The sequence below is a fragment of the Erythranthe guttata genome, chromosome 2, assembly GCF_056151865.1.
Source record: "Erythranthe guttata isolate IM_541 chromosome 2, IM_541, whole genome shotgun sequence".
In the NCBI taxonomy this organism is placed as follows: domain Eukaryota; kingdom Viridiplantae; phylum Streptophyta; class Magnoliopsida; order Lamiales; family Phrymaceae; genus Erythranthe; species Erythranthe guttata.
Genome location: NC_142534.1, coordinates 14160001 through 14186264, shown reverse-complemented (window position 1 = coordinate 14186264; position 26264 = coordinate 14160001). Strand labels below are relative to the sequence as shown.

Here is a 26264-nt window from a genome sequence, read left to right as displayed (position 1 = left end):
CCTCCCTCCACAAACGAGGTACAAGTGTTGATTTTCATCCTATCAATTAATAAATAGTCCCACCAACATTAATTAATATTTCAGTGTACCAATTTTTTATTCTTTTCCCATCCAAGATAAGACTCACACTATAGTGCTCAGTGTTTTCAAGATAACGTACCAATTTTGGCTTGCACTACAAATAATTTTAAAAGATAGATCAATAATTATTTAAATTTTTTTTTTTTTAATTATTAGCTCATATTTTCTTTTTGGTAATATTATCTCAAAAATTTTGTTCATGTCATAATTCATAAGTAGTAGATCAATAATATTTTGAGCAGGCAATTTGAGAAAAAAGTACATAACATTTTTACTTGAGATAAAGGACAAATATTTTTTGATTCCGATTTGAATCCCCTTACCACTGTCATTTTACAAAAATACCCTCATAATTTTGTTAGATTTAACTCTTTCAACCTCTCAAGATCTGCAATTCAAATCTTAGTACCGAAAACCCAAAACCCGAAACCCGAAAACCCCATAACAACTAATTTCAATTGATTTGCAAGGATAAATTGACAAAATCTAATTAAAGATACATTTAGCCATTGTTTGAAAGCATTTTTATTTTGTTTTTATGTTTCCCCAAAACAAAACCGTTTTGCTAAACTTTTCAAACAATTTTCTCAAAGTAATTTAAAAAGTATCTCCCGTCTCCATACATAATTTAACTGCTCGCAGTAAAATGAGTAAAATAATTTGACTGCTACAATAAGAAATTGTTTTCACTAAAAAACAAACAAACATCACTTCCAACTTCCAAAATTTTCTTCTAAAATACATTTTTCTAACACCTTCAATCCAACGAAAAAAACAAACACTACATGTGAGGGACTTTTATCGAATTTTCCCCATATTCGACCACACATATAATAGATTTTCCTAGTTATATCGGGAACAATATAGTCGATTATCGGGCGGCCCCATCGAAGAAATAGAACCCCACTTGGTGTGTCAATATTTGAAACCGATGCATGAACTTAGTTTCAATATACATTTAATTACTCAACCCCACAAGTACCTAATACCTATCATCAATGACAAATCCATCAATTTTACCACCCACCCACTTTATCAAGTTTTGCCTCCCATTTTTCCAACTCCATAAAATTTCGTATAATAAATAATAAATATTAGATAAATTAAAATAAAATAAAATAAAATAAAATAAAATATCCCCTGCCTCCCCCATATGTCATTGTCTGGCAGTACCTATCATATCTAATTTCTCACCTAAAGTCACAAGAAAGAACTCCCTTCTTCCTATTATCCTATGACCATAGATAACAACCACCTTCACCAAGTGGGACCCACTCACTCCATTATTCCACATAAATATAATATCACATTTCCAGAAACCAAAAGGCAACAAAGAATTAATCAAACACAGATTGTATACATGACAGATATGATAATAATAATAATAATAATAATTAAGAGATATTAGGATTATCAAAGTACAATTAAGACTGTTTCTGAGTTTTCTTTAGTACAGCCCAGATAACAAAGCAGAAAAATTTAAAAAACTCATGTTGTAATAATCAATGAAATGATTAAAGATCGGTTGACACATTGGTCGAAAAAAAATATATATGTAAAATTATTTCATGGTACCCATAAAACTTCCAAACTCCTGCATCGCTGCTGTCTTTCCAGCTTGCGGCGCCTTGTCCGCAAGCTTTTGAAAGAAGAGCACAAAAATCTTATGTACTTCCCTAATAAGTCTCGTTTGTTTGCTTAGACAACGAGCTGATCGAGTCTCATCTGCTCAAGCCAAGCCCCTAAAACAGATTGATCCATCGAGTCAATTTCAGAATTCGAATTAACAAACTCACCAGAATTTGGTTTGTTCGTCGTCTCAGGCGGTGATTCTTTGACGAGAGACTGCACCCACGACAAGTCAGGCTCTTCTCCACCGTTTTTTAGCTCAAAAGAGTTTGACCTCTTCATACGATTTTGAGATTCTCCACCGATAGACCAATCAGCTTTTCCGTTGGGCGATCCCCACTTCGACCAAGCAGCACCTCTGTGGGGCCCACCAAGATCACGTGAGCTGAGGCTACGCAGCTGCTGCTGCTGCCTCTCTCGCTGGGCAAGTGCTGAGAGATGGGCATTCATTGGTGATGCTGGATCCATGTTTCTTGGAGACATCCTAGGAGAAGATACACCCAACGAAGCCTGTAATAAAGGGTTGTGTTCAATGTTTCTAGGAGAAAAAACGTTAGTGTTAATCGGGGACAACATGGTCTGCTGCTGCTGCTGCTGCTGCTGGAACTGGTTAAAAACAGCCGATTTGTGCGAGGGAGAAAAAACTCCAAAAGTCGCTGTCTGATCGGAAAATCTTGGAGACGAGGCCATCTCTGCAGAAAAAAGCTCATCAAGATTCGAAGGTGTTAACATGGCGTTCAGATTCTCCGGGGGAATATCACGAGCACTGAAAGAGGATCTCAGGCGACTCGACTGCAGGTTGCTGCCAGGAAGATGAAGAGTCGGAACATTCGGCTGAGGCCAAGCGGGCGATGAATGAGAAGACATACCATTTCCATTCGGAGACATGGTTTGATTAAACGAAGGTGACATCACAGACTGAGAAGTGGGTGATCCAGGCAGAAAATTTAAAGCTGCAGCCATGTCCATGAAAGTGGCTGCAGAGGCAGCTGATCTTGGAGAGGGAACACCAGATCCAGTAGAGACGTATAAAGGACGGACCTCTTCCGGTCTGTGTGCAAAGAAGCACACCTGTCTTGCACAGCTCGTGCCATCTTTGCACAGCCTCGTACGATACTGAGCAGGGTGTAGCCAGCACTCGAACACACCATGTGCGTACTCGCACATGTCCCCACGCCTACAAGCACCCTTCCTAAAATCAGGACAAGGCACACAGCTGTAATGAAACTTCCGTGGGTCCCTTCTGCGTGCGTTTTCGCCTGGGTGGACAAATGGGCACTCGGTCCAATCGTGAGAATAGGCCCTCGAGCATGGCCTGACCTTGAATGAGAACATACGGAACTCGTCGGTCGAGTAGATGCTGTTTCTGATGTCCGGTAGTGATGGATCCACCGGGTATTGCTTCTTCTCCGACAAACCATTGGGTGGTTTAGGAGAAGATACAGAATCGGATTGTGAACACGGAGACCTGCTTTCTGGCGATGATGGTGACAATACAGGTGAAGATGCATCGGAACTCGATATAGAGACACGTAAATTACATATACCAACAGATCCATCGGAGATGTTGTTCATAAGCAAATCCTCAATGGCAGCTTTAGCGCCAAGAACCTTCGGAGGAGATGTAATCACATCAACCGGTCGGCGACCATTGGCATCTTCAACATTGGGATTTGCACCAGCAGACAACAGAAGCTTTACAACATCGAATGAGTTCACAGAACCTCCAAAAGCAGCACAATGGAGAGCAGTCCACTTGTCTTGACCACAAGATCTATTCAAATCAACTTCGGGCAGAGCAACTATCAACTTCAATATATCGACGCTGCCATAAGTAGCAGCTATCATCAGGGGAGTTCTTTCCTCATGGGTGATCTGCTTTGAATCTCTTTTGCGTACATACCAGAGCCCCGCCTCGTCGACTGCGGATAAATCGAGCTCGATGAATCTCTTGAAAGATTCAACATCATTGTTTGCAGCAAATTCGAGCAAATTGGAAAATGAATCATCGGTATCTACATGTAATTTGTTCATGTCCTTTGTAGAAGATTCTGAATTTGTTTGCTCTGGCCCACTGCACATACTCTGATCAACTGCAAGCAAAAAGGAAGCACTTTCAAATGAAGAAGATACAAGGCAGTAGGTTTGATCATATGGTTTCATATAGCATAAAGGGGGGAAACAACATAAACATGTATTAACAAAATATTTTCTCAAGTGATCAAGATTATCATTACAAAAACATACAATCAAATTTATACAATCTTAGACTGACTATCCACAAAGTTTTGGTCTTAATATAACGATAAAACGAAAAAAAGAAAAAAAAAGGGAATCTTTCCCCCAAAAAAGGGAGAAAATTGGGGAAAATAAAAAAGATTTTCCCAAGGGCAATCAAAGTCAATACACCAGTATGCTAATTCCCCAAGTCAATATTCAAGGATAAGCCAAAAATGGAATCTACCTCTTCACTCCATTTTGTAAGAACGAATAATACCTATACCCTATAAAAAACGCATCTTCATGAGCAAACTGCATATATTCACCAAAAATACACACAACTGCAGCAAAGATTGAAGTCTAACCTAACAAATCCATACCATAAAAGGAAAAAAAAATTATCAAAATAAATCTAACCTAACACGAATCAAGTTTAAAATCCAAAAGGCAAATCAAAAAAAAATTGCTTTAAATCAAATAAACGAAACATATATCACAAACGCAAAGCAGATCAGTAAAGATTGAAGTCAACGACAACTGATTCCAACAGCTCAAACTGAAAAAAAATACAAAACAACAAGTGCAAAACTAGGGGAAACTCACCAACAATCACAAAAAAAATTGAAGTTTCCGCCGGAAATCTGCAAATAGATCGAATCCCTCGCCCGATCAAACCGCCGATTGGAGTGGAGAAATGAAAAGAATACAGAAGATGCTGATTTTCATCGAAAACGAAAAAAAAAAACTAGGTACAGAGAAGGATTGAAGAGAAAATGCTGAAAAAGTTATATGTATAGATACATACGGAAGGGGTGGGGGAGTGTATGTATAGGTCTGGAAGAGAGCAGAAAAATCGAGAGAAAGCGAAATGAGGGGGGAAACACTTGTTTTGTTCTGCGGTTTAGTGAGAGAAAGTGCTTTGGGTTTGTACCCTAGAGAGAGAGAGAGTGGGGTGGGGGGGGGGAGCGGTTTTGAAATTGAAATTGAAATGTGGAGGAAATGCAGATGAAATTCAAACTCGAATGTGAAATGAAATGAGGTTGAAATTTACGCGAAATTTAGTTGAAATGAGAGTCCCCAGTGCGGGAAGTGGGGCCATGGGGAATGTAAAAGGGCTTTTGGACGGTCTGGCCATGTTTGGTTTATTTGCTCCTTTTTGCACTAATAATTATTTTATTAAATGTAGGTGTCTTTTTTTTGTCATTAATTAAATATTAATACTTATAATTTAATATTCTCCTTGTAATATTAATATTAATTAATTAAAATGTGGAAAAACAAGTTATAGGTTTAAACAAGTTATACTAGTATTATATATTCAATTCAGGGTGCATCGTAATTGATGTGTTGTGTTTTGAGGGTGCAAAGTGCTATTAATTTTCTTCAAGGGTATAAAGTGTCAAAATGCTAAATTTCAAGCGTGCAAAGTGGAATTAAGCCTCAGATATTACTTATCGACCAACTATACTTGTCAACATGTTACTAGTAAAGTGCTATAATATATTCAATTCAGGGTGCATACATTTTTAATTGATCAATCGAGGATACAAAGTACTATTAATTTTTTTCATAGGTGCAAAGTGTGAAATTATAAATTTCAAGGGTGCAAAGTGGAATTATTCCTCGGATATTGGTGATCGACCAACTATACTTGTCGACATGTTACTAACTATCAACGACAAAACTCTACATGAATTAGTTAAAAATATAGGTAAATTACACCCATCTCTATGAGATAAAGTGTAATTACCAAAAAACTCCTTTTTAGAAAATTACATCCAACTCTCTGCAGTTTATAAATTTCTTACATCCATCTCCTACAAAAAGATGTTAATACAAGAAATCTACAAATTGCAACACAGTGGATGTAATTATGAAAAACGGAGGGGTTTTTTCGTAAATAAACCTCATCTCAGGGGGTGATTGTAATTTACCCTTAATTCAAGCCCTTGTTTTTTTCTTCAAGGGTTAGTATATTCTCCTAATTATTATTGTAATATTACTAATATATATATATATATATATATATATATATATATATATATATATATATATATATATATATATATATATATATATATATTTTTTTTTTTTTTTTGTTTTTTTTATTTTTTTTTTTAGGGACACATAAATTCTCCTAGTCCTACGTATTATTAATTTATTATAACAAATCAATTGGATAAGTGGCTCGGTTTGGCATCACATTCTATCCTTTTCTTTATTTTCTATTTTATTTTTTCCTATCTTATTTTTCCCTCCAATACCTAAAAAAACGTTTTATCATAACAACCAAAACAAAACCAAATATTCCCTTTCCTTTACAATGTATATGGCACATGTTTTTCAAACCATTCAAAAGAGTAAAAGCTGTCCTTATTTATTTCCTATACGGCATGATTTTTACGCAGAAAAGGAATATATATAAAATTTATACGATCGAAATATAAAAAAGATTTAATATTAAAATACGATCAGTCTGGTGTACATGGTTTACATCCAGTGGCGGCACTTCTAAGGGGCAGGGGGGGGGGGGGGGCAGTCGACCCCCCAAGAAAAAAAAAAAAAAAATTTAGCTATTTTGATATTATATTTTTTGAATATTACTTTTGGCCCCCTCAAAAGTTTTGTAAATATGTATCTTAATCTTTAATTTTTTTTGTTTATTCTCCATAATTTTATATAAATTATAGATGTATATCATATTTAATATAAAAATATAAAATAAAATAGTTAAAACTTATACTATTTTAAATAAAATTTATGAATATTTACTTATCCGATCTTTGATTTTTTTTCATATCAACGTCTCTAAAAAATAATATGAGACGGTGCCATAAATCCTAAGTGCAATATATATTTAGAATAATTTAGATTTTTTGTCATGCTTGAAATATGATAAAATTATATATATATATATATATATATATATATATATATATATATATATATATATATATATATATATATATATATATATATATATATATATATATATATGAGTGTGTGTGTGTGTGTTATTTTAATTAAAACTCCGCAATATATACATATTTTTGCAATGTCTTTTGAACCTAAAAAAATTTTCGGGGCGCTGCCCTGAACCCCGAAATTTTAGTTAGCCCCCTACTTTTTAATCCTGGTTCCGCCCCTGTTTACATCTATCATGCGCTTTGACTATTGTTACATGACGAGGGTGGAATTTCTCGAGTGGTTGCGGATTATTTAGTCGATTAAAGAAGAAAGTCTTCGTCATAAGTACTAAAATTAAATAATGCAATATTTTGACATTTGGAGGAAAAACTAACTTAAGGATGAGTAGACAACCTTAATATTATTTTTTAGAATATTGTATCAAATGAGAGTAGACACATGTTCGACATGTATTGTGGCATGATTCTTGACTTAAATCTTTTGCCTGCCATTTTCATTGGATTTTATTCATTTTATTAGGTCACTAAGCTATAAACTAATCTACCCTTAATTATGTAATTAGATAATAACTTACCTAACCACTTCTACTTCCCCAAATGATTAAGAAAAGAGATTATTTCTCCCCGAAATCATGCTGCACCTGATGAAATACATTCAACAAATCTCTACCATTCGTTCAGTAGTAGAAAATTGATCGGAAAGATATGCTCAATATAAACTTGAGTAAACTGCAAAAACTATCCCTGCCCCTGTGTAATCTCGAAATAGCAAAAACCCCCCTGTGATAAATAAACTAGCAAAAACCTCCCCTGTGAAATTATTTAAATAGCAAAAACCCCCCTATGGAACTATTTGAGGGTTGACTTGATATAAAAAGACACAAATACCCCTGGAGTCTTGCAATTAATAAATTCTTATATTTTATAAATATTTTAATTATTTTATTTAAAAAATAATTAATTTAGTTGTTTACTATTTTTTTTAATTTCTAAACAAATAAATTAAAAAGAGTAAATATACATATAATATGTATATATATAAATACATTTTGAGGGACAATTTTGTCATTTCAAGTCTAAAAAATCAGCTAGGGGGATTCTGTCTTTGACTAAATTTCACAGGGGGTTTTTGCTAGTTAATTTATCACAGGGGGTTTTTTGCTATTTCGAGATAACACAGGGGTAGTATTTTCAGTTTACTCATATAAACTTCATGGGGTGATTGAATATAATTGATCAAAGGGTAAATTACAAACACCCCCTGAGGTATGGTCAAATTACAAAAAAACCCCTCTTGTTTGGATAATTACATCTACCCCCATCAACTATATTTTTTTCTTACACCTCCACCCTTATGGTGCCAAATTCAACATAATCCATCTATATTCCGTGTAATCTGCTCTAGTTTGTACTCGTTTTGTGTAAAAATACAGTTTCCGATGCACCACAAACTGATATATACAAGCCAAAAATCACATATTATGATCATCTTGCTTCATAATGTAGAGTTTGAATTGGATAAAACGGGTACAAAAGTGATAATAATTCATATAATCTCGAAGATTCCACTAAATTTGAGGAGTTGAGGGGGTGGTTGTAATTATCCAAACAAGAGGGGTGTTTTTGTAATTTGACCATACCTCAGGGGGGTGTTTGTAATTTACCCTTGATCAAATCACACCATCTCACATATAATATAATTGATATTTCGCAGTTAATTATCTCGTTTTACATATAATTTATTGAATATATTAATCCAATTGATTCTTTCAAGAGCTACTTTTCTCGATTTATACTTCATCGTCGACAATATTCAAAGAAATTTTCGAAGTGATGTACAGAATCTTGTTCTTTATTATTTTTCGAAGATTAAAGCGTGGTTTAGAACAAATTATAAATCAAGTATTCGTGAAAAATGAGGTATAGAATACACGAAATAAACTGCGCAAATTTTTTTTCGGATCGTTTTTTTTAGATTTGACGCATGGCTTAGTACAAAATAAACCGTTATTTCAAGTATAAAGACATGAAAACGTAGTACATAAACATAATATAACATCTTAGTTTCCGATAATCACATCTTGTTCGATCGCGAGCAAGTTAGATGTACAAAATCAGCCGTTCTAAGTACACTACACAGTTAAATCAGTACATAAACATAACACATTGTTACAAATATCACAAAATACCAACAAACCCCAGTTCAACTAATATACATATAAACTTCGTTTTCGTTCACGGGTTTACTAATCCTCCGCGACCCATCCAGTGACTGTAAAATGATGCAAGTAAAAATATAAAATAGGTCAGTAAATACGATTTTTCAAGCTAATCGTAATATTAACAAACCTGTGACAAAAAAAATTATCTTTAATTATTATCATCATTTACATGATGACGCATTCCTATGTAAATCGGCCATGGATGAAATAAATCGTGCCATCTTCACCCAATTATTCAAACATTCAGCCTCGATGTTATTCATTTACCGACCTTTAAGTCACGTTTATTAATAATGAGTTTCATCCAAAAATATCAGTCGTCTAAATTGATCAAGAAAGCCTAAGAAACACGACCATTAAAACATATAAAGGGTCGTTCTCGTATTTATCGAATCACTTTCCGGATTCGTTTTTTTTTTACTACAATACCAATTAATCGATCATAAGACTCATTTTTATTGCTCATAATAAATTGTGATGCTTCACTACATTCTTTATCCATCTATAAATTTGTGGTAGTTATTCTACTCTATTTTCTTCGTGGATATCTTTCAACGTAGTAACTCGACTCTCATCTCAATTTATCCTTTACAATTACTCCCTTTGTTCCATGTCTCTTTTGAAAATTTCTGTTGTTTCATATTATCCGTCAATTTAAAATTCCAACAATGCATTAATTACATATTTTTCAATTATACCCTTATCAACGCTCTAACAGCATTAATTAGTAACAAGGGTATTTTGGTCAATCAAATACATTTTCTTAAAATGAAGACATATTTATTGAGATTTTTAAAACGTGTGTTAAGTTGAAAAGCGACACCTATTTATTTAGAAACGGAGGGAGTATTAGGAAACCATACAGAATCGGCTTTATAATGGTCGTAAATTCGAAAGCTAAACTCATTAGCATCCCTAAATATTCGACGAATTCGTAACCGTACTTAAAAGTTCACTAACGAAAACACATATATTATCATCTAGCAATTTCAAATAATTCAACTATCACCAACAAATGCAGCACAGTATAAAAAATCGCAAGTAAAAGTAGAGAAATTCTGAAATAAAAAAAAAATACCCAAACGTCACATACATGTTTTCGTGGGGAGCTCTGTACTGTACGGTGAGGATCTGAGTCTGGCCGTTGATTTCGAATTCGATCCATTTCCTTGCGAGGTGGAAGAAAATATCCTTTAGAGTCGAATCACTGTCGATCGAGATTATGTGGAGCTCGTCCCTGTATTTGCAGCTCCCTAATAATTCACCACTTGTAGTTGGAGGAAATTTCATTTTTTTTTTTTTTTTTTTTTGCGGAGTTAAATACTAGAGTAGCTGTAAAATAGGAAATGCGGAGGTGGCGGCGGTGTTTGGGGTGGCGGTGGTGGTGGCGGCGGCGTCACAGAAGGTGACGGTCGATGGTTTCCTTTTTCGTTGCTCAGCTCTTTCGATGTATATATACACACATACAAATGTTAGGGTTTGCCCTGTTTGGGAGCAAAGATATCAGGGGTATTTTGGTCAAGGTTTAAGTATTTTAGAGTAATTCTTCTTTTTCTTTTTAAATTAGTAATTAATTCTTTTAAGTTTTAAGTGGTTTTACACAAGGTTGTAAAAAGCGGTAATCGGGTCCGAGTCGGTCAGGTACCGACTCATGATTAATCGGTGCGACGGTGATTTATCACCGATTAATCACCGCCGCACCGTTTTTTGACCGTTTTTTGCCGATTTTTGCCACCGAAGTTTGACCCACCTTAAAGGTTTGACCGCCTCAGACCGCCTCGGACCGCCTCAAACCACCTCACAGGCAAAAAACCGATTTTTCAAACCTTTACACTAAAATCGTAAAGGTTTTGGACCGCCTCCGCCTCGGCGACCGATTAATCGACCGTCTCGCCCGATTTTTAGAACACTGGTTTTACATCGAAATTCCCTTTTGCTAATTTCATATACTAGCTAGTCTTCGGTAGTATTGTTTGGATACTGCACTTCTTCGGGCCATTTTTTTTTCTACAATATATGGGCCAACTTTTTTGAAAACTATGACACATTTTCAATATTTTTTACCTCTACTATAATACATCATTCAAAGTGACGCTTTTTAAGAAGTTGCCACGTGTCAGATAATTGTGGGCCATTGTGTATTTCTTTCAAGTAAAATATTGTTGGAAAAATAAAAAATGTGGGCGCCACACAGTAAAAGAGGAGTTAGGTGGGGTGGGTGGGTTTGGGGGGTGAAGGGCCGAGGGGGGGTGTATGCTTTTTTTTTCGATAAATAAATTGGGGTAAGTATGCTAATATAATCATTATTAAGAAAAGAAAAAAATAATACTCTTGTATTTTTTATTTTGCATTCATTTTATTTTGAATAAGAAATTAAAATTCTGAAATTATTATAATTTTAATTTTGAAATTATTTTGACAATATCAATATTTTTTTAATTTAAAAACTTGATATTTTTTAAATTTTCGAATAAATTTGGGAAACATAACTTTAGAATATCTATAAAATTTTGAAAACTTCTACAATTTTGAAATAAAAACAGATATAATATACTTTTTCTAATATTTTTTAATTATTTTATAATTTCAGAATTATGGGTTTAAATTTTAAAGAATACATTATTATTATTATTATTATTATTATTATTATTATTATTATTATTATTATTATTATTATTATTATTATTATTATTATTATTATTATTATTATTATTTTCAAAATTATAAAAAATTTCACAATGTTTTGAAATTTTAGAATAATGGTGAAATTATGGAATTCTGAATCAGGGTCTAAAATAAAAAAAAACATTGTTTTGTAATTACTTATTACAAAATTATTATGGGTGGGGAGAAGGGGGAGGGAGCTTTGCCTTGAGCTGCCCCTTCCAACTCACTTGCTGGAAGGGGGCGTGTGATTTACTTGCCAATTTTTTTTTTTGTTTTTTTTTTTTTTTGTTACACGCTTCTTTCTCTTTTTTTTTTCTTTTCCTTTTTTTTCTCTTTTTTACATATAAAATTTATTTAATTTTTATTTTCTTTTTCTTTTGTATTTATTTTTATATTATATCATTATTTTATTTTATTTCATTTATTTAGTTACATAATTTAATACCACATAATTTTAATAAAATCAACACTTTGTAAATAAAGACTTTTAATATTTTTTTCATTTCTTTTCTTTTATTTTATTGTATTAATGGTTATTATTCTTGTTGTATTTTAATTGTTGAATTAGTGGAAGATTATTTATTTACTTTTATTTGAATATTGTATTATTATAATAATAATTATTATTATCATTAATTATTATTATTAGTAATAATTATAATTATAATTAATTATTATTATTATTATTATTATTATTATTATTATTATTATTATTATTATTATTATTATTATTATTATTATTATTATTATTATTATTATTATTATTATTATTATTATTATTATTATAGTGGTGAGAGTGGGGATTGGAAAAAAAGGAATAAAAAACCGAACGGTTGGAAACGACGTAGGTAGAGGGAGAGGGAGGGGGAGGGGGAGGAGAGGGGGAGGGAAGGGGGAAAACCCCCTCTCCATTGGAGATCCTCTTACCCACAAACCCACCAGCACCAACTCCTCTTTTAACGTGTGGGCCCCATACTTTTTTAATTTTTCCATTAATATTTTACTTGAAAAAAATACAAAAAATAGCCCACAATAACCTTGACACGTGGCAGCTTTTTAAAAAGTGTCACTTTGAATGACGCATTATTGTAAAAGTAAAAAAGGTTGAAAATGTGTCCTAGTTTTCAAAAAAGTTGGCCCATCTGTTGTAAAAAAATAAATGGCCCGCACTTCTTCCTCTTAAGTTTTATTTACAGTTAGCTCTATGTCCACTCAAAATGTCTAGAATGCCCTTATTGAAAAAATAGTAAATTACCGTCATCCCAAATAACGAAAATCCCCTTGTTTGGGTAACTACAACCATCTCATCAACTATGAATCTTCTTACACGTTCACTTTTGCGATGTCAAATTTAATGGAATCTTCTAGATTTTGTAGAATATTATCCACTTTGTATCTATTTTCCCCAATTCGAGCTCCACATTTTGGAACAAGATGTTTTGCTTGTACATATCAATTTGTGGTGCATCCGAAACTGCATTTTTGCACATAACGAATACAAACTAGAGAACATTCCATGAAATTTAAAAGATTGTGTTGAATTTAACACCACAATGACAGACGTGTAAGAAGATTCATAGTTGATGGATGAATTTAATTACTCAAATAAGAGGATTTTTTTTCGTAATTTAACCTTACCTCAAGAAGTTGACTGTAATTTTCATACCAGCTATTTGAGATAGTATTGTAAACTGTCTTCATACCAGTTACATTAGACGGGTCATTTTCCTTCAATAATCTTAGAATTGCCATTGGTTTCACCATTGCTTTCTTCAAAGTGTGAACAAAGGAAGTCTGCTCTTTTGATAATCTTCTAGCATAAGAGTGTCCGTGCAAGTTTTCAAACAAGTTGTGGTTGTGAATACCACTATAAACATCCAATTTCCACTCAGCCTTTTCATTATCCTTGGGTTCTTTTGTCCCCTTCAATTTAAACGGACAATTGAATTTCTTTGAACCGGTGCTCCTTTTTCCCGGTCTTTGATCATCTTCATCGGGTACCTTCTTGCCAACATAATGGCCCCCACGCTCACAACGAACAATCACATACGGTGTCCTACGTCCTCTATCCCCGTCACTCGAACCCGCAATCATTAACACCATTCCAATTCTTTTACATACTTCACGAACCCATGCCAATAAAGCTTCTTTTGTTGGGAATTTTTCTGACGTGGTAAATGAATGGGTGCAATCGATCTACACAAAAGTGGAGAAAATATTAAACAAGTAAATTTGCAACAGGCAAAAAATCGACATCTAAGTGTCGAATTTGTCCCCTACTTTCGACACATAAGTGCCGAAAACATGGGAAAAATCGACACTTAGCTGTCGAAAATATGGGGCAAATTCGACTCTTAGATGTCGAAAATAGGGGTCATTTTCGACACTTAAGTGTCGAAAATAGTAGCAAAATTCGACGGGTAACTGTCGAATGTTACTGCTATTTTCGACACTTAAGTGTCGAAAATGAGTAAAATATCAATTATTATGTTGTTCGACACATACATGTCGAAAAATAAGAACATTTTCGACCTGTATGTGTCGAAAGTTGATGGCGAATTTAAAAAAAAAAAAATCAAATCGATGTGTTAGCTCAAAAAATACATGAATACATACCTTAATGGGTTCTCCTTGCTCGTAAACTACCATTCTATTGTCATTTAACGCCATTTTGCAAGTTGTGTAAGGTTTTGATTTCTTTAGTTTTGAGGTTTTTTAGGAGAGTTTTGGGGGAGGGAGAAGAAGGAGGTGGAGGAGGTGAGGGATTTGTAAGTGAGGAGAAAAATGGTTTTTTAGGGTTCTTGATTATTTGGTATTTAAGAAAGAAAAATAGTATTTGTAATATTTTTTTGGTTTTAATTTTCATTAAGGATATTAAGTAATTTACAATTAATTATTTATTTTTTATTTTTTGGTATTCAAGTAAGCAAAAGTTGGAATTTGAAATAGTGATCCCCAAATTAATATAGTAAATGTAGTTTCATTGAATTGGAAGAATAGCATACACACTATAAATTTCAATTAAAAAAAAAAAAATAGCACATAAGTTGAGAGCCCATATCTTCACCATTTATTTCTCTCTCCTAACAACAAGTGCTTGAGATTTTCATAGCCTTATCACAGGTTAGCCTGTTCTTGAAGTTGTTCCTGTTTCATACAAAAGATTCCAGTTAACTCACTATAATAACAAATCATATATCGAAAGAATTATAACGTCTAAAAATTTGCCAAAAATACGAATTGAATTCTGTCAAGTCAATACGATCTTTCTCTACCATTCACAGTGGCAGAGCCAACACAAGGCTAGGGGGGGCCATAGCCCCTCCACCACTTCCAAATATTCTAATATTTTATAAAAATATACATTATTTTTCGAAATGTGAAAAACTATATATATAATAAATCTTAAAAAGGGACACACACACACACACACACACACACACACACACACACACACACATATATGATATGTACCAACCTCAGTGACAAAGAAGGCGTGAAAACCATATGGAACTCTTTTGGGCAGTTCGACCACAGCAACGGGATCCGGTGACATAGTTTTCGCATCAATTACATTCACTGCCGACTTTCTGTACATCTCACACATAAATAAATAAGTCAAAACTTTTCTGCTGTCTCAAATTAAAATTTTGTGCACATTTTCAAGAAACAACATCTCAAAAGATATCGACTTAATCGAATTCAAGCCGATACAACAACAGTTTCATATTCCGAATAATATTGCTGTTACCAACTTACGATTGCCACAAGTTTCTGCAAAATAAATGGACTCAGAAATAATACAATTAAGATGGATTACCCAGTTTTCTCGTCATGCGCGAAGAAAATCAAGTAGCCATCGTCTTCTTCAGACGTAATGCCAGGCTGGCGAGGGACAAAGACAGCCTCGGATCCAAATCTTCCAGGTCCCAAATCAAAGATGCCACTAATATTACCTCCAACTTCAAGCTTCTCTTTATCAGTTTCCGGTTCCGCATGTAAATCGAATTTTATAATTCCAGTCACCTTTGCAATACTATCCAGTATTGTTCCATATACATAACGTTGTTTCCTAAAAATAAAATTAAAAAAAAAACAATTAATAATAATTTATTTTTTTCATGTGTCGAAGAAAAATTAGTAGCTGTGCTTACCTGCCGGTGTAGCTTTCATTGACCCTGGGGAAATCTACAGCTGAAACTGATAATCTTTTCTGTGAAGCCCGACCGTTTTTAAGGTTGAATCTCATCTCGTATCTGACAGAAACACAAATATATGTCAATCTTTGATATTTGTGATATATATGAGGAGAAATTACTTGATCAGTGTAAAGTTTTTCTTACAGTTCGTTTGTGAAATTATCGAGCTTTTCTTTTACAGCGCCATTAACCATGTCAAGATCGGGATTTTGAAGTCGGCAAGTGATTAGAACAACTTCGTCTCCTTCCTCCCATGCATTTGCTGATAAAACATTCGAGATGCCGGTTTTACAATTGTATTTGTAACTACAAAATTCTTTATGACATGCTTGCTTATATTTACCACTTCTCACACAACATAAACATAACAGGAAAATACCATTTTGTCCCTAAGGAAAAGATAAACATATTTAAGATATATGAGGGTTAAATTGCTCACCGTTATGAAATATGAAGCAATTTGGGAGCTCAAACCACCTGATTAGGAGCTCGTTCTTAGCATACCGAGGAAGGATTCCGAAACGAGCTTTCTTCGTCGGATCGAAACTGAAAATGAATTTGTTGTCCTTCACCATTTCCTGAAAAATTATAAATACTTCTGAATTAGAGAGGTTAATTATATTGACTGATTCGGTAATCACTAATCAGTGACAAAGATCAAGATACAAAGCAGATTAATAATTACACTTAACACTTCCATTACCGTGCCAATCATTTACTCCATAACAATTTTACGAGCTGTAATTCCAACTTCAGATGGGTTATATTTCAGAGTAATTAAACATCATTTTATCTTTTATGTTTCGTTTCAGTCCGAATCCATTAAGTGAAGTTGTTTGAAATAAGAAACAAAAACAGGACTCAATGATGGAAGCAGATTAAATTGCAACTTCTAAACCCGATCTAATAATTATTGCTTGCATCAATAATTATATTAAATCGGTACCAGACAAGTACGTATAAATATGCAATTCAATGGAACACAAATTAATACAGTATATTTCATTTCAATGTAACACTGTTACATAATCACCATACCTTTGGCTTGAAGTACAATGGTAGATCCATAAAAATGGCATAATTTTCAGTAATGGCAAAATCATGCATCATGACGGGGTCCGCTATCGTAATCGGCACTGGATCCTCCATCACACCTTCCTTTGATATGACTCTGTATGTAACATAAGGCGGTGCTTGTGCATAGCCGAAGGTAAACATTTCCCCTGTACGAAAAAAAAAGAGAACAGAAATATATATAAGTGAATTTTCTTTTACAAAAGAGAAATTAAATATTTGCATCAATCAGTCGTACCAGTGAATGGGTCAACCTTGGGATGAGCAGTAAAAGTGTGCGACAGTCTTTTGTCGTAATCCATCATGCCAATGGTTTGCAAATCTCCATCTTCCAAAACTTTGATTGCATCTGTACAATATATTGCATGCAAGTTTTATATCGAGAGTGAGACACTTTTTCTTACATAATTATGGAATACAAATTGGAGGATAAAGAAAAGAAAGCTTACATGGTTTGTCTCCCTCACTGAGTGCCAGAAGCTTCCCATGGTGGTATACCATAGCCGTATTAGCTGAAAAAGATCTCCCCGTAATTTATATCTTAAAAATAGTCAACCATATACAGAAAAACGAAGACCGTTTTTTCTGGTGTTTTTATGAAGTTAATAACTGCTTTTAAAAACAATATAAGTCCAAACGATGCAAAATCAGTTATGTCGTATGCCATTTACAAAAAAAATATATAACAATAATAAATAAAGAAAATTAGATCTTTATGGTTAACTTACCTGTACCAAATCCATAGGAAACGTCGAGTACTTTAAGTTTTGCCCTTAGCATTTGCATGTTAACCATGAAAAGTCCAAACATTCCTTTCATGTCACCAATCTGCACAATATTTTCAAGGAAGGGATCAAAGAATAAATATTCATATCCCGTTTGACTCCATATTATTCCATCTTTTTTAAACCATATGCGCTTTATTTCGAGGAAAGGCTCGTTTGTTAAGACTTTCGAGCATGTCCGATTCGTTCTATCTTAAGTTTTCCTAATTAAAGATTAGTTACTGTAAGAACAGAATTGGATCAAGACAGAACAAACTCTTAGTGCAGAAATGTTGCACTTTACATAAGCAAATGAGGTTTGTTTCTTCGACACAAATGAGTCACACAATTAAATATATCAACTAAATCAGTTGATCCAAACAACTCTTCTCGTTACAATTGGTCTGAGATTTACTGCATAGACATGCGTACCTTCATAAACTTCGGTCCTCCGTAAAACTCTTCTTGCTTAAGTCGCGATGTCTTCACAAAGCGTGACACGAAGGTTGCTTTTCCATCTTTGATACGCATACCATGAATCATTCTGCAAAAATAAGTATCGTTAAAAGTTAAAACCCATATTAAAACATATTACATTGAGAATGTCGAGTATATCCCAATCTTTATACGAGTCAAGAAAACTAAAACAGCACACAGAAGATGCTCTGATAAAACCTTCCTCTGCGAAGTATAACGAAAATTTCAAAAACGAAAATCATAAATAAAAAACATCTCATGCAATAAAACCATATGCACCAAACAATAAACGAGGATGTAAAAGACGCACCCATCTCCATCGAACCTGCAGAAAGAAGAGACGATATAAAGTTAGTCATATTCGATATCAAATAAATTTAACCGGACCATAACCATTCTCAATTCATATATTATAAAATCACAACGAAAACAACGTGACATACATATATAGATTGCAATCGAGTAACGGGTACGTATATTCAATCTCACAAGATCATATTACATGAAAAAGATAGATATATGTAGTACCAGTGATATCCAGCAGCTGGTGCAAATTTTGGGTTGGGCCCCACCCTCACAAACTCACCATTGAGGCATTCCTGAGGTACACAACAATCATCACTACTTTAATTAATTTGCTGCCGGATTTTGTGGAATAAATTATTCTGTGCAGGAACACAAAAACAAATGTACAAATGACAATTTTTTTATTCTGTCCCTTTGATAGTCCTATAGGCTATAAGTGTAGTGGAATCAAAAAAATAATTTAAAGTGTATTGTCAATTTTGTCAACAGTTTGCAACAATCAAAATTTGGAAAATAAAAATAATAATCCACAAATACAGTAATTAATTAATTAATTAATAATATAATAATAATAAACACGATTGCAGCAAAATACATGTATACGAGAAAACTCAGCACAGGAACCAACGCAAAATCCCAATTTTCAATTACAAAATTCGGTCACCCACACCGAAAACACACTTGCGCAAATTCTCCACACACACATACACAAAAAAAAAAAAAAAAAAAAAAAACAGAGGCAGAAGAAATGGAACCACGGCGACTCACCGGCAGATGTCCTATAACGGGAAGATCGGTGAGAGGAGGAGTCTCGTCAACCGGAGCAAAGTTGCCGGCGAGATAATGAAGAGGCTTCTTAGGGTCATGCATCATCTTCACAAACGCCCATTCCAACCAGTCTGCCGCCTTCGAACTCAGCCCCTTCTTCGGCTTGGGTTCCACCACCACCACGCCGCCGCCGTCGATCCTCTCAGATTCCGCTTCCTTCTGGCCCATATCTCTCGGTTTCTGAAACTATTCCTCAATTCGGAGAGGAATTTTCTGGGGCGTTCGTTTTGTGGAGTTTGGGAGATTCTGTAATTTGTACTGTAGTGGGTGGGGTTTTTAAGGTGGTGTAGTGTGTGTTGTGTGTTTGTGTGTGTGTGTTTGCATGTGAGAATGAATGTGGTGGTGGTGTGTGTGAGATGATTTGTCTCTCTCTCTCTCGTTCATTTAAATCGACAAGTTTTCTTTTGTTTTCTTTCTATTTTGGGGTAAATTACAACCATACCCCTGCAGTATGGTCAAATTACGAAAAAACTTCTCATGTTTGGGTAATTACAACTACCCATCGACTATGAATTTTCTTACGCGTCGACCCTTATGGTGTCAAATTCAACATAATCTTCTAGATTCCGTATGTTCCCTAGTTTGTACATTGTTTTGTGCAAAAATGTAGTTTCTGATACACCATAATTTTATATTTACAAGTTAAGAGACGCATCTTATGATCATCTTGTTTCAAAATGTGGAGCTCGAATGGGATAAAACGAGTACAAATTGAGAAAATCCCATATAAACTAGAAGATTCCACTAGATTTGACACCGCAGTGTTGGACATAGAAGAAGATTTAATGTTGAAGGGTAATTGAAATGACCCAAATATGAGGGGATTTTCGTAATTTAACTATACCTCAGGTGATGGTAATTTATCCTTCTATTTATTTATTTATTTAAAATAAAATAAAATGACAAATAAAACTTTTTTGTTTGGCCCTAGGACGGCCACCTTGTGCAGAATTTCCATGTTTAGTTTCATTTTCTTGATAATAACGTGTAATTAAGAAATTGTTAAATTAATTAAAATTAAAGTTGGCCGGATAGTGTAAAATAATTAAATAATCGACTCGAGATGGTGCATTTTTTTTTTTTTTTTTTTTTTAATTTGTTTGATATCTTATTTAGGTTTGAAAATTGCATTTGAGCTTTGAATTAGTACGCAACAGAGTCGAGTTTGAACGAGTTTTTATCGATTCCAACACAAATTTGAAAGTCCAGTGAGTCAAAAATATGTGTTCAAGTTTGATTTGTCTAATTAACAAATTCAAATGATTGTTTTACGAACGATTTTGAGTGGAGTATCGAGATTTGAGTAGCAGTAACAAAGCCAACATAGCATAAATTGATACGGGAACGGCATTCCACCCTATTTTTAATGAAGAAATCCGCAACCAATCATATTAGTACATTCTCACACGAGATACGTGAATCAATATTAGTCACTCTCATTTTGTGGTGTACATTGTATATAGTGATATTATTTATTTAATTCGCTCAATTTATCTTTATATAGCCAATATAATTTCTCAAAGAAAAAGTATAATTTTGAAAGAGCCAAATTCATTTAGACATTAGTGATTGTGTAGATGGACACGTGCTGCTCTGTGGTTCTCAACTTGATGATAAATCCCATTAGTGATTAGTGGAACAATAAAAATAAATGAATTGGATATGCCAAATTTCATTAATGGTCCCTTGTTTTGGCAACAAATAATAAATTTTATAATTTAAAAATAATTTCTGCAACCAACAGAAATATAATTTAGAAAAGTATAACTTCAAAACTACTATTTTTACGGAATACTAATTTGTATTAATGTAAAAAGAATCACTTATTATGTAGATATGACTTGAATTTATAAATATATCTAACTAATAAGAATATGTTATCTATATATATTCTCTACCAAAAATTTATTATATAATCTTATGTTAATATCTAAACTATGGTAGTTAAATTCGCGAGATATCGCGATACGATACGGTCTCAATCAAAACGATACGACTCAGACTCTGTATCGGCTATGTTTAAATATCGATCAATATCGTGAGATATCGTATCGTATCGCCATATCACGTTACGATACGATATTTACAATATTAGTCAAAATATTTATATATAAAAAAACGAAATATTCACAATTTCAGGGCTGGAAACGGATTTCAAAATAACCTTTCAACTTCACCACCCTAATCAATCTTTATCACTTCAATTTCTTCAAAAAATATCATAATATGACAACCCTAACTAATTTCTATAGATTCTTGTTATTTTTAAACGATTCAAGTGCGAATTTATGAGTGATAGATTAGTCTTTTAGAAATTGTAAGTGATAGATTAGTCTTTTAGAAATTGGGAATTCAAATTTGAACTTTATTGATATTATTTTAAGAGCAACTATGATTTTTTTTTTTCCTATTTTAATGTAATTTTTTAATTTCAAAACTTGATTTGACTTTAGAATATTAAATTTTACATGTTTAAAGTATTTCTATTATGTAAATATATATATATATATATATATTATTTTTAATAGTTGGTTAAATATCACACAATACGATACGATAACGATACGATACGATATACGGAGGAAAATAATAAGCCGATATTTTCCGATTCGATAACCATTCTAAACAACTAATTTAATTAAATGTATTTTCTAGTATTTACTAATTTATTTATAGTTTGTTACAAATCTTATATATAAAAGAAAGAAGCGCTGAGCAACCCTAAAAAATCTAATGATATTTCTGTAATTATTTATTTTTAATATTTTTCTCTACTAATTTCTAACTATAATTTTTAACAATTATTAATCTCCTATTTTTCATCAATATATCTCAAATCTTAATTGATAAAGCTAGAAATTCGATTTGTTAAATCTTAGTAAATTTATTTGGATTATAAATCTTAATATGTAAGATTTAAAAAAACTAATGTTATATAAGATATGAATAATACTACATTTTAAAATTTTACTATATTAGGGCTCGTTCGGTTACCGCTATAAGGTTCTACTGACTAAATAGTAGGGGCTAATATCATGTCCGGTTGGTAAGATTCACACTTTTTCAAACCCGCTACTAAAATCAAAGCCCGCTATTAAATGCTACTATTTCTTTAAATTAGTAGCACCCACCCCCCTGAGATTAATTTAATAGGGGGTGACTAAAAAGGAAAAAGGCAATTTTATCCTTAAAATTATATTTTATTATTGTAAACTAAGTGGTTTTATAGACAATTCATATATAATAACCGATTTTAACAAATTTAATAGAAAATCTAATCTAAGAAACCGATCATGCTACTAACTAAATAATTAATTAGTCAGTAGGGAGTTAATCCAATCTCATGTAATCCAATCTAATCCAATATAGGTAACCGAACGAGCCCTTAGTGTACTATATTTTCTTATTATGTATTAAATTGATAATATTTTTTCACTATTTAAATAATATCCCGTGCATCGCACGGGGGAAAAATGCTAATAGTTATAATAATAGAATATTCATCCTAAATTCTCTCAAAAAAAGAATATTCATCCTAAATAAAAGATTTCGGTAAAATTAATAAAATTATACACCAAAGGACTATATTGAAATAAGTTGTAGAGCTGAAGGATACTAATGAGACAATAGCGACATTAGGGACTAAAGTAGAACTAAATACTAATATGAGGGCCTACTAATAAGATTTGGCCAATTGCATATTTTAAATTGTGAAATTTTTTCGATATTCGTTTGGAGAAATAATTTTGTATAGTTATACTAATATTAATTAATTAAAATTATTAAATATGCCTATCAAGTGCTTGTATTAAAATTTAAACCAACGTTGGACTTATATAATTAACATGACCAACTTGGATTTATTGATGTTTCTTTTACGAAAAGACCAACTAATGCCCATTCGTAATTGCTAATTTATTTTTCGCCTTTTTAAATATCAATAAAATGGGCCTATAAGTAGGCCTAAATGAGAATCATTTACTAATTTTATTGTAGTTTTATAAATTTAATTATTAAATATAAGTAGTGGTATATTTGAATAATGGTGTAGTTCAAGCCTTCAAGGTACCAGCTATACACAATACAGTTGATATATATTGAACTTAAAATTTCACAATCTTCTCTTCAAAGTATTAAGTTTTTTAAAAACTTGACAAGCTATTATATTTGATAAGTTATTTTAAGAACCGATAAGTTGTTACGTCTTAGTTTTAGAATTAATTTTTACAATATTTAAAGAATGGTCTTATAAGCTATTTTTACTCATTAGAAAATCTTAAATAAAAATGTAGGGTGAATGCATTAAATTAGAGGTAAATATGTGCACTTTACATCCCTAAAAGTTTTTTCATCTACATATCTAATTAAATTGCCAGTAAACTAGAGAAAATTTAAATATTTCCTTCGAAAAATATACTTTTATGTCTAGTGTTACATCTTTCGTAGAATTTACAAGTTCTTGCGCGATAAAGAAAATAAAAATTATGCAATACACCCATAGTATAACTTCAATATATTAATACTCGATAAATTATAAATCTTTCTAAAATAATAACATTTTGGGTCCCGACTCAGTGAAAATGTATTAAATTATTAGTTCAATAATTTTGATATTTCGCTAAATTAACATAATTTCGCTAGTCACGACTGTAATTATTTATGAAAATTTAACTGTATATATGACTGTCAATTACAGGTAACCTCTAGTAATTCATCTTTATATGCAACAATATTCGTATTTGAGACACTATAATTAACTCTTTTTACACATGTAAGATATAACAAAATTGAAATTATCCTTAACTCCAAAGTCACATTAACGAACAATCCAATATTCCAATTGAGCGAAAGTCAATCGTCATGCGGTTCAATTCATGGATACCAACACATCATCTACATCCAATTTTAATTTACAGAAAACACTAATTAATATCAACAAGCAAATTATAGTTAATTGCAACAATTAATTACAATTAAAAAATAATTGCAAAAAATAATAAATGAATTCTATATTTCAACCACTATATATAGATGACATTTTTCCCCTTTCATCACCACCACAACACCAATTCAAGAAAGCAAATAAATAAAAAATACTAATTAATAAATGGCTCTAAATAAGTGTTTTATTTTAATGGTGTTTATCATGTTAACAATAAGTACTACGGTGGCTTCTACTAGTTGGAGCGAAAGAGAGAAATCATCACATGCGCTAAGGAACAACATACGTTATGGTAGGTATGTTATGGTAGGTATGCATATCGCTTTGATGATGAATTATTTAAAACGAAACGACCTCCGTCAAGAATGCCACCGAGGCCGAGGGCAATGCGGAGATCACCACCACCTATGATGCACCATAGGCTTCGCCGCCATGCTCCGCCGGCCCATTTGCTGGGTTGAACCGCCTTCGAAAAGAGACTAGGATATCCGTTGCTAGCTGGCTAGCTAATTAATAAGAAATTAGAAGGCTTTTCAATTTATATTCTTGCTTTAGTTCATTTTTAATTTATTGTGGAGAACAAATAAAATTGAATATTTACATGTGCTGCTTTATTTATATTTTTAATGAAATGAATTGGGAAAATTGTTCTGCGCGTGCTACACTCGATAAAAGAATAGTACTATATATAATTTATTAATTTTAATTGGTCACTTTTATTTTTTTTAAATAATATAATCAATATCCTGAATAAAAAATTACAGCAGTTAATGATTTAAACTCTTTTTTTTTTTCCAAATTGCTCATTTCGCAAAAAATAAGTAATAATAGTCTTATTAACATAATAATAAATAAAAACATTTTTGTCACTTTTGGTTGAGGACAACATTATGCTTCAAGCCCAAACAAGTGATACAATTAAGGGTAAATCAAAAAGGCCCATGACAAGGGCACTTAATTAAAAAAAGGGACATCTAACTTTTTTGTCTTTCAAATAAATTCAGCTCATTCAAACTTATTTGCATATAAGGAAAATCCTTTTATATATACCAAAATTACCCCCAATTCATTGAAACTCAATTCAACTCTAATTTCATGATTTACACCTCAATTTAGCTCAATTTCATCAATTAACCAATTTTAACCCTAATTTCAATTTTCACCCCAATTTTGACCCGCCACCACCGGAGACCGCCGGTCAGCCGCCGTTGACCGCCGGTCTCCGGCATTGACTTCCTTTTTTTTTTTTTTTTTTTTGAAAAACTTTTTTTTCTCTGAAATTTTTTTCCGGCCGGTCAACTATAGTTGATCGCCAGGTCTCCGGCGTTGATTTTTTTTTTCTTTTTTTTTTATAATTTTGTTTTTTCTTAAAATAAATATTTTAATTAATATTACTGTCTTAGCTGCTAAATTACTGTCTCCGGCAGTTATTTAACTGTCAGAGACACTAATTTAACTTAAATTGACTTTTTTTTTCTTCAAAAATATTTTAATTAATATTACTGTATTCGTTGCTAAATTACTGTCTCCAGGTGCGGAGACAGTAATTTAACTGTTAATTGACTTTTTTATTCTTAAAAAAATATTTTTAATTAATATTACTGTATTCGTTGCTAAATTACCGTCTCCAGCAGTTATTTAACTGTCGGGGACTGTAATTTAACTGTTAATTGACTTTTTTATTCTTAAAAAAATATTTTTAATTAATGTTACTGCATTCGTTGCTAAATTACTGTCTCCAGCAGTTATTTAACTGTCGAAGACAGTAATTTAACTGTTAATTGACTTTTTTTAAAAATATTTTAATTAATATTACTGTATTTGTTGCTAAATTACTGTCTCCGGCAGTTATTTAACCGTCGGAGACAGTAATTTAACTGTTAATTGACTTTTTTTTTCTTAAAAAAAATTATTTTAATTAATATTAC

General features: G+C 32.5%; 3 protein-coding genes across 5 annotated transcripts; all 3 read right to left on the bottom strand.

The window, feature by feature from the left end:
* Nucleotides 1-1418: 1418 nt before the first annotated feature.
* OXS2 (CCCH-type zinc finger protein with ARM repeat domain-containing protein) lies at nucleotides 1419-4966 on the bottom strand. 3 transcript variants are annotated; one of them, XM_012994275.2, is made up of 2 exons: nucleotides 4534-4966; nucleotides 1419-3803 (listed from the first exon to the last, which is right to left on the bottom strand). In XM_012994275.2, exon 2 carries the CDS (start codon nucleotides 3790-3792, stop codon nucleotides 1780-1782), a length of 2013 nt encoding a protein of 670 aa, XP_012849729.2. In that variant the 5' UTR covers nucleotides 3793-3803; nucleotides 4534-4966; the 3' UTR covers nucleotides 1419-1779. The 3 variants fall into 3 exon arrangements, with proteins under 3 accessions (XP_012849729.2, XP_012849730.2, XP_088668255.1); XM_012994276.2 differs by having other exon boundaries at nucleotides 1419-3795; nucleotides 4534-4909; XM_088812129.1 differs by lacking the exon at nucleotides 4534-4966 and adding an exon at nucleotides 4175-4264.
* An 8144-nt stretch (nucleotides 4967-13110) lies between these two features.
* Nucleotides 13111-13849, bottom strand: LOC105966271 (uncharacterized). Its single transcript, XM_088815031.1, has 2 exons — nucleotides 13450-13849; nucleotides 13111-13220 (listed from the first exon to the last, which is right to left on the bottom strand). Exons 1-2 carry the CDS (start codon nucleotides 13847-13849, stop codon nucleotides 13111-13113), a joined length of 510 nt encoding a protein of 169 aa, XP_088671157.1.
* Nucleotides 13850-14706: 857 nt separating this feature from the next.
* CCD1 (carotenoid cleavage dioxygenase 1) lies at nucleotides 14707-19770 on the bottom strand. Its single transcript, XM_088812108.1, has 14 exons — nucleotides 19335-19770; nucleotides 18789-18859; nucleotides 18571-18585; nucleotides 18216-18327; nucleotides 17748-17847; nucleotides 17469-17531; nucleotides 17258-17368; nucleotides 16984-17168; nucleotides 16385-16523; nucleotides 16090-16207; nucleotides 15901-16002; nucleotides 15567-15818; nucleotides 15225-15336; nucleotides 14707-14893 (listed from the first exon to the last, which is right to left on the bottom strand). The coding sequence occupies exons 1-14, from the start codon at nucleotides 19560-19562 to the stop codon at nucleotides 14864-14866; spliced, it is 1638 nt and encodes a 545-aa protein (XP_088668234.1). The 5' UTR covers nucleotides 19563-19770; the 3' UTR covers nucleotides 14707-14863.
* Nucleotides 19771-26264: the final 6494 nt, after the last annotated feature.

Coding starts and splice junctions, on each gene's coding strand:
- CCD1 (XM_088812108.1), bottom strand. CDS start 19,562: ATGGGCCAGAAGGAAGCGGAATCTGAGAGGATCGACGGCGGCGGCGTG. Junction 17,848..18,215: donor GAGGACCGAAGTTTATGAAG/GTACGCATGTCT, acceptor AATATTGTGCAG/ATTGGTGACATGAAAGGAAT. Junction 17,169..17,257: donor CAAGGTTGACCCATTCACTG/GTACGACTGATT, acceptor TTTTTCGTACAG/GGGAAATGTTTACCTTCGGC.
- LOC105966271 (XM_088815031.1), bottom strand. CDS start 13,849: ATGGTGTTAATGATTGCGGGTTCGAGTGACGGGGATAGAGGACGTAGG. Junction 13,221..13,449: donor TGACCCGTCTAATGTAACTG/GTATGAAGACAG, acceptor GCAAAAATGCAG/TTTCGGATGCACCACAAATT.
- OXS2 (XM_012994275.2), bottom strand. CDS start 3,792: ATGTGCAGTGGGCCAGAGCAAACAAATTCAGAATCTTCTACAAAGGAC.